The sequence below is a fragment of the Desmodus rotundus genome, chromosome 12 (assembly GCF_022682495.2).
Source record: "Desmodus rotundus isolate HL8 chromosome 12, HLdesRot8A.1, whole genome shotgun sequence".
NCBI classification, from domain to species: Eukaryota; Metazoa; Chordata; class Mammalia; order Chiroptera; family Phyllostomidae; genus Desmodus; species Desmodus rotundus.
The window spans coordinates 45,139,098-45,147,721 of record NC_071398.1 but is presented as its reverse complement, the minus strand read 5'-3'; the positions used below and the strand labels follow the sequence as shown (position 1 = coordinate 45,147,721).

The 8,624-nt window shown below is 55.3% G+C and overlaps 1 protein-coding gene across 1 annotated transcript; it reads left to right on the top strand.

Annotated features, from left to right (window-relative positions):
* The first annotated feature begins 780 nt into the window (after positions 1 to 780).
* Positions 781 to 2,464, top strand: LOC139440468 (tetrapeptide repeat homeobox protein 2-like). Its single transcript, XM_071220094.1, has 3 exons — positions 781 to 805; positions 1,336 to 1,505; positions 1,970 to 2,464. Exons 1-3 carry the CDS (start codon positions 781 to 783, stop codon positions 2,462 to 2,464), a joined length of 690 nt encoding a protein of 229 aa, XP_071076195.1.
* Positions 2,465 to 8,624: the final 6,160 nt, after the last annotated feature.

Genomic DNA, 8,624 nt, shown 5'->3' with positions numbered 1-8,624 from the left:
GTGAGCCGCCACTCGCACCGAGGATAGTAAAAGTCCCCAGGGGGTGAGCGCTGTGAGTTGAACTGTCTCCTGACCCGAGTCCCCAGCAGACCCTGGACAGGCGAGGAGCCCGGCCTGACGTTTCCACGCGGGTCTGCACCGCTCGCAGGGGCTGGAAGCGGTGAACAGAGACACACAGACCAGACCCGGTTCATTCGTTCACGGCCGACATCGGCTCACTGTCCACCTGGCCCCCTCGCACTGCCACCGGGGAGGAAAACCAGCCCCTACGAATTCACGCCACGGTCAGGGCCAGTGTGTCTGAACCCGGGCCTGGGGACCACCGGACACCAGCGTGGAGAAATGCCCGTGGGCTCTGGGCACCTGGGAGGAGGCTGCTGGGTGGTGGGGCAGGTGGGACGCCCAGGACTGGCCAGGGAGAGGGTGAGCCCGCGGCCCTGGCTGGACCCCGGGGGGGACGTTTCCAGCAATGCCTACCCCCCACCAGGGAATGGTTAGGTCCCCGCCACTCCTCACCCCACCTGACCCCACCCTACCTTACTCCACCCGGTTCCGGAGCTACAGCCCCAGGCTATCTGGCCTCTCAGGTTCCAGTCCCCAAGATAGGCCCCACACACAGTAGGTCCTCAATAAAAGGATTAGTCCAGGAATGCGTCTCCTGAGGAGGCGTGGCCAAGGGTGAAGGTGGTTTCCGAGGACCCTGAGGTCCCACTCGGGGGTATTTAAAGCCCAGACCTGGAAGACAGAGCATCAAACACGGCAGACTCAGCAGCATCCAGGATGCAAAAACCCACGTCTTCGGAGGGTGAGTCTGGGTCCACCGAGGCAGGAAGGGAGAAGAGGCGGAGGGCCGAGGCTGTGCCAGCGGGCTCTTGGATGTGCAGAAGAGGACCCCTTGTCTGGGAGGGCCTAGTGAGTTTGGGGCTGGAAGGATATTTGGGAGCAGCGTGATGAGAATAGGGCCTGGATCCTGCGGCCTCCTGCACGTGCGGGAGGCTCCCTGCAGCGAGTGGAGGGTGGTGAAGCGATTGAGGCAGGAACCCCCTGGCGCCAGGCTGCGTGAGCCTGGGTCCCCGCATGCTTGTGCGGGCTGCGAGCGCTGTTCTTGCTCCCATTTTGAAGATGTGGAGACTGAGGTGTAGATGGGTGAGGGCCGGGTCAGGAAGGTGGAGGGTCTGGGCGGCTGGTCTGGATGCCAGGCTGCACCACAGTGCGGCCCCGACCTTGGCCTCGGCCCCCACTCGCATCCTCACCTGCAGTTGAGGGCTGGCCCAGGTGGGGTGGCCTGGGGACTGTCTGTGAGGCTCCTTTGACCCCGTTTTCCGCTTCTTCCAGGCTTCTCGCTGCCCCTAAAGCCCCCAAAGCGGCGGCGACAGCAGCGCTCGGTGTACAGCGTGGTACAGCGGGATGAGCTGGAGAGGTTCTTCCAGAACAACCATTACCCGTCCTACGAAGAGCGCGAGACCCTGGCGGCCAGGCTGAACCTCCAGGAACAGCAAGTGCAGGTACCTCCCGACCCAATCCCAGAGCTTGGAGACCACAGGCCGCCTGCCCTCCCTCTGGGCCGCAGGTGGGGCGGACGAGGGGCCAGAGAGCCCAGTGCTGCCCGGGGTCACCCCGATAGCAAGGGATCACCCGTGTGGACCCAGGGCCCAGCCCCGAGCCCACCTCACCCTGTGTGGTGCAAACCGGCCAATGCAATTATCCCAAAGCGATGCCCCGGAGTCTCCCCATGCCTGGGCCTCAGGGCCTCTCTGAACCCGGGGTGCTCTGGGGCAGACCGCGTCCTGGCCCCTGGGTGTCCCCGCCTGTGGCCACTGAAACCCAGAGCCAAATGCTGGGTCTGGGGTTGGAGGGAGACGTGTGAGGCCACATGGCCCTCCTCACCTGGGCCGCCTCACCCCTGGGCACAAGTGGGTCCTCCAAGGTCCTGTCCTCTTACACCTGCTCCTGTCCCCTCTCACCCCAGGTGTGGTTCAAGAACCGCCGGGCCAAACAGACTAGGCTGCAGGGAGGAACCAGAACCAGGCAGCCAGGCTCGAAAGCCCCCACCTCGTCCCAGGGCCCAGGAGTCCCCGGGCCAGCACCTGCAGCTGTGGGTCCTGGGTTCCCAGAGGAACCGGCACTGCCCTCAGGTCCTGGGTTCACTGAGGACTTGGAGTCCCTTTGGGACCTTTTGTTTCCCGAGGATCCCGAGTCCTCCGGGGGCTCTATGCTTCCTGGGGGCTCAGGTTTCCACAACACCTTGGGAGGTGTCGCAGCAGCAGAGACCAGTGCCTCTAGCCCCCTGCAGACCTGGGGGGCTCCTGCCCAGGACGCCCAGATTCCGGTCCCCGCCGCATCCACTCCAGCTGCATCTCCAGCTCCAGTTCCAGCTCCAGCCGAGGTCCCAGTCAGTGCTGAGGACTCAAACGACGGGGATCTCTGGCAAGACCTTGATCTCATGAATCTGCTTTCCCTGTAAACCAATTGAAGGGACCCTCTTCCTCGCCTCCTCCGTCCGGGAACCGAGGAATGGACTCTGTGGAAGGGAAGGACTCCTACCCCAGGATGTCCCTGGATCTAACGGGGCATCTGTCCCAGCGAAGTCCTCCAGACCCCGTGGGACCAGAAGTGACCAGGGTGTCTGTTCCAGCACCGTGGGCCCAGGCGGGTGCGGGAAGCAGGGCTGGCGGGGCTTGGTGGTGGGTTACTCTGGTGCAGCGTGAATCCACTTCTATTTCTCTAACTTTGGGAGTTAGAGATCCGCTGCTGAGATTTACAGTCTAAGTATCACACTCAGCTCTTGCTGGTGTGGCTCAGCGGATTGAGAGCCTTCCTGCCAACTGATGGGTGGCCCGTTCGATTCAGTGTCAGGGCCCATGCCTGGGTCGAGAGCCACGTGGGGACGTACAGGAGGCAGCCCACCCGTGTTTCTCTTGTACAAGGATGTATCCCTCTGGCTCCTTCTCCCTCCCTCACCCTGTGTGTAAAACCAAGTAAATGAAATAATTTAAAAAAATTAAAATCCAATCTAAGTCTATCGTTTCTTTCTTCATTAGAATTTTACAAAGGTTCCCTACAAAGTGTTTTGATTTTAATCGTCATGGGCTTAGGCACAGATTTATGTGGGTTCAGTTCTAGCGCTGGATTATTGCCTGACTTTTTGGAAGGTATTTTCAAATACGCCCTATTTATAGGACTCAGTTGACCGACTTTGTTATCAGTTGATACTATTATTTTGAGGCAGGGACCTGACTCCAATTGTTCAAGTGCTAATGGCTTACCTGGACATTGCGGGGGGATTTATGATTTGAAAATTAATAAAGTGCATGGTTACCTTGTAAACACTGTTTCCTGCAGGGACTGCGAGTTTGCCTCCTCCTCGGGTACCCCCAGTCCAGCAGGGGGGGAGCGCCCCTGACCCCTTCTCTCTGCTCCTTTGCCTCACCTCCCGCTTCCTCTGCCGCCTCCTTGTGGCCGTGCTGGCCCCTGCGTCTCCCCGAGCCGGTTCCCTGACCCGGTCCTGGTCCCACACAGCAAACGCTCCAACCCTCTCAGGCCAGGCCAGCCTCTTCGGAGCACAGAGACAATTAGATCAGATTTTGGCGGCCGGTCTCGGGCGCACTGCGGGCGGGGAGTGCTGGGGGTGCGGGAGGGACAGGCGGACTGGCGGGATGCAATGAAAGCCCCTCCCGCTTCCCGGAGAGACCCAGGTAGGGTTGCGCGCGAGCGCGCGAACGGACGCACGCGCAAGGACGCACCCGCACACCCCCACACCACTGGAACCAAAACTCCATTTAGACCCTAACATCGTAGGAACTGCAGGAAGAAATCCAAGAATTTCCCACCTATCCCTGCAGAGGGAGCTCAGGTGGGGGAGACCTTGGGGAAGTTCTTGAGGGCAGGAGGTAGGAGATGAGTTTCGGATTCGCACCCTAGGCAGAGGCGGGGGTGGGGGTGGGGGTGGGGGTGGGGGTGGGGGGAGGGAGGGCAGAGCCCACGTCGCGCTGCAGATACGCAAGGACCTGGCGTGAATGGAAACCGGATTCATTTTCTAAAGAATGGAGACAGAGTTTGCACAAGTCCGGACTGACCGAGTAGAAAGTGAGTGGATTAAGTGACACAGGGTACGTCCCTTGCTCATCTTCTCAGTTCCTTTCCACCTCCTTCCCCAACCCTCCTCCCCACCACACACCCTTTTTCTGCACGCGGGATAATACCAACTCCTAGGAAGCTCCACCCTAGGTCTCCTCACAAGCCCAGGCTGTGCCCCGACCATCCCCAATAGCAATGCCTGGGCTTCTCCCTCAGTTCAGGTCTTAAGTTCCCCATAGCTGTGTCTTCCAGGGTAGTGCCAGAGCAAGAATTTCTCTTTGCCTAGCTGTAGCAAAATTAATTAATTAATTTTAAAAAATTGCGCCCTCAGTCACATGGCTATGGGCTCCCCGTTGAACTTGCTGGCGCCTACCGGGGACCCTGCGCACCACACAGGTCCGTCTCTGATGGTACCCACGGCAGTCCTTGCAGACCTATTGGTGGTCTCCATGGCATCCGTGGTAAAGATGTGAATCTGTGCGTTTTGCTGTGGAGAAAGTGAAGCTTTTAGACTCAGGGCGTATAGGAAGAGAGTTCATTGTACCTTGAACGCACGGGTGAAGTTCAAGCTTAAGGCCGTTCTGGGTGAGTGGGGTGGAGAGGGCAGTGGTGCGGGCAGAAGGGTCCTTGCCTGGTCAGACGATCAGAGAGGGGAGGAGGAAGCCAAAGGGAAATCCGGAGAGCCCAGGAATGAGGGGGCAGAAGGGGCCAGAAGGGTCTCTGAATTCAGCAGGTCCGAGTCAGCAGAAATAGCTAGGGAACAGCGTGGTATGGACTGGGACCCGGAGATAGGGGGTGTCCCACTCTCCAGGTGGAATGAATCTGGACCAGACTGTAAGAAGGCAGCCAGATCCGAGGGACTGCAGGGCCAGGCAGGCAGATGATCAGCTTCTAGCTTGTGTTTCTCGGATGCAAAGATGGCAACTGGAGAAAATTGAAGAGGCAAGCCGATTTCCAGCAGTGACAAGTGGAGTCTTTGAGTGGCGCCGAGGATAGAGAGCTATTTGAAGTAGACAGAATCACTGTTTGAAATCCAGGGGTGCTGGCTCTCATCCTGGCGAGGGGGAAGGTGGGCATTGGACACCTCACCTGGAATCTGCTCTCTGTTGCCCCTTCCACGCAGACGTATTACCTGGCACCTCCAACTCCAGTCTGCCAGGCCCTTCCCTAGAGGACGCGCACCCCACAGGGGGACCTTCACGTTTAGCCATTTGCTTCATCTCAGATGCCGTGGGCCTCAACTTTGTCTCCTGCCGTTTTAACATTTTTATGCAGCAGGGTCTCTGGGAGTGAGAATGAAGGGATTCATTCCTACATGCAAACCTCAGTCACTGCTCTGCTGAGGAGCAGATGGACTCAGTAGACACAGAGCTGTCAGCATGAAGACCACACCAAGAGTGGAGTTTGTGAATAGAAAATTCAAAATTGCTGTATCTGGTTATCCTTGTGCAGAATTCACACACACACACACACACACACACACACACACACCCACAAAAAAATTTAAAAAAAGGGAGAGAGAGGCACACACACAAATTAAATGCCAAAAAAGAAAGATTTTAAAAAATGGGTCCCAGCTGGTGTGGCTCAGTGGGTTGACTCCCGGCCTGCAAACCAAAGTGTTGCTCCTTCGATTCCTAATCAGGGCACATGCCTGGGTTGTGGGCCTGGTCCCCAGTAGGGGATTTTGGAGAAGCAACCACGCATTGGTTTCTTTCCCTCTCTTTCTCCCTCACGTCCCCTCTCTCTAAAAATAAATAAATAAAATGTTTAAAAATGGCCATCGTTGTTTTTGTAGTAAATGAGTACACTATGTGCCCATAATTTTGCTTGTAAAAAGAAATTTAAACCGTTGTTTGACTCTGTACTGGAAATTCTGCTAAATAAAATGCCTAATAGAAAATAACCCTGAAGTAGTGGAATTTCAAAATTGTTGTTGCCGTGAACACATTGCGAGAGATACAGCTGGGTCAGATGAAGATGTGGTTCATTCAGGGGAACCCACAGGGCCGGGAGATACCGGGTGTCCCCATACCTGTGGTAATGCTTCTGGACCACTAGGGGGCATCGCCACACCACTGCTCCGGAGCCGGGGACCTTGGGTGGGATGGGAGAGACGCTCCACATTCAAGTGGGAGAAAAGACACGCAGATAAGATTCTATTTGTTTCTGTGAGTCTAATGTGAAGCTAAAACGAAAAGAGCCAGAGGATGCTAATTTGGCAAGGATTGGGAACCCTGTCACCCGGGAATTTGAATTGGAACCACCTGTTGCACGCACGCCTTTGGAATCCACAGTCCCAGCCCTGGGCGTCTGCCCAATGGGGGTGTCCGCCGAGGGACACACGGAGACACACATTCCGAGGCGCGTGAGGGATTATAGTCCAAATTGGAAACTTCCCAATCGCCCATCAACCATCTAACGAATGAAGTAAATTTTGCTCCAGTCGCTCCGTAACATACTGTTTGTGAGCACAAGCACTTAACGTGAGATCCGCCACCTTAACGAATCGTAGATGGACAATACGGTATCGTTACCTGTGGGTACAACTCTATAGCCGGTCTCTGGACCTTACGCACCTGGTGTAACCGGAACTTGGTACCCGCAGCCCTGGGCAGCCCCCACTGTCCCCTCTGTCCAGCAGCTGGCCTATTTTAGATTCCTCACCCAGGGGAAGCTGTGCACTACGTGTCCTTCTCTCTGGCTCCTGGCACTTAGCCTACTGTCCACCAGTTTCATCCATGTTGCCGCAAATGGCACAATTTCCTCCTTTAAGGCTCCTTAATCCTCCATTTGTGTGTACATTGCATGGCCTTTATCCACCCGTCTCTCGAACATTTTCCGGGACAGCCCACGTTTTGGCCAAAGCCGTGTTTTAAACAGGGAAAAGCTGGTGGGGAAGGAGCCCAGATTCACCCACGGGAGCATGGGTCACTGAAACGCGTCTCCATAGTAAATACTGAACTAGTTACGTAGTCAACATGGTGCAAAGCACGTATAAAATACGGGGTAAAAATGCCGGTTGGTGACAGCACCATACGGTACGCCATTTATGTAAGTTTCCAAGGCTTCCACTGATACTATATATCGGTTCCGGTCCAATCACGTGAGGCTGGGACTTACAGACCGCAAGGTCACAGGAATGAACAACTGGGGAGATACAGGCGATGGAGAGAAAAGGAGCCTTAGCTGCTTTTGTAATTTTATTTCTCATTTTTATAAAATAATTTTGGGAATAGCTTTGGTAATATGTATATTATTTTGTATCCTTCTAAATGTATTACATGTTTTTTAAGAGCTTGGATGTCACACAGTGAACTAGAGGTGGCCTGTTAATTTTTAACAATCAAGTTGTCAAAGTCCAGAGATTTCATCATTGAAGCCTCCGGGATGAAATAATTGGTTTCCCGCAGATTTGGCCAGCCTTTCACAGCAGGAGAACAAATATTTATTTTTATGAGACGTAGAAGTCCTTCAACATTATTCCCATGGGAACAGCTCTCGAGGAAGACCTGCCGTCTTCTCCTGGAATCTTTTCTCAAAGACTTCAGCTTGGGTCACCGTGAAGTGACTTTTCCAGTCCCCAGCAGTGCCTGAAAAATGTAAAACAAGACTCAGATCAGAATAGGGGCAGGTCTCAAGTCCCCAACGCATCTGCTCGGTAGTTAATGTCGCAGAATGACCAGTGGGCCACTGGTGGGCCTCTTCCTGCCTGCAGCCACACCTGTGCGGTGCATTCCCACTTCCCTCCATCTGGAAACGATCTCCTCCATTCTCCTCTCTCCCAGCCTACCCTGCACACGCACCACTCACCGACAGTAATGCAGCTCTCATTCAGACGCATCTAGAATCTGGCCATTTCTCACCACCTCTCTTTCCACCACCACCATGGCCCACGCCAGCACCATTTCTCACCTGGACTAGGAGGGTGTTAGACTTGTAATGAGTCTCTCCGTTTAGGATCTTTCTCCTTTCTAAGTCGTTCTCAGCATGGTGGCCATCTGATTCCTCCAGAGCAACAAGTCACTTCCTGCTCAGGTTCTCCGAGGACTTCTGGGGTCAGTCGGAGAAAGTGCCACGGCTTCCAGGTGGCTTAAGGTGACTCGGTCCCTCTCATTTCTCTGACTCCGCCTCTTATGACAGTCCACTTGCTCACGCCACTCCCTCACGCTGAGTCTTCTGATTTGGCCCCCAACCTGCTAGGCACCGCTCCCTTCTCAGACGGTTTGCAGTTCCCATCCTTCTTCCTGGGATGCGGCTCGTCCGGGAATAGTCCTGTGGTGCCCGTTGGCTTCTTTCAAGTCTTCGCTCCATTGCGGTTTTCTCAGTGGGTGGCGCGTATCTCCACTGTGTGTTTTAGGAAGTCATACACTTTGCTTTCTGAATCGCCAAAGGCTTACTGTTCCGAGGCACGGACGCACGGCGAGTACTCAAGTGTTTGTTGGCAGGGTGACGGCAGAATCGGGGATGTTCTATTATTACCCCGTTGCACACACAGGTGAGGAGACGGAGGCCGTGAGAGGCTGCACAGGTAGAAAGCGATAGAG

What these genes read in the sequence shown, in the direction of transcription:
- LOC139440468 (XM_071220094.1), top strand. Translation starts at nt 781, where the DNA reads ATGCAAAAACCCACGTCTTCGGAGG. An exon ending in AAAACCCACGTCTTCGGAGG is followed by an intron (nt 806 to 1,335) that starts GTGAGTCTGGGT and finishes CGCTTCTTCCAG; the next exon opens with GCTTCTCGCTGCCCCTAAAG. An exon ending in TCCAGGAACAGCAAGTGCAG is followed by an intron (nt 1,506 to 1,969) that starts GTACCTCCCGAC and finishes CTCTCACCCCAG; the next exon opens with GTGTGGTTCAAGAACCGCCG.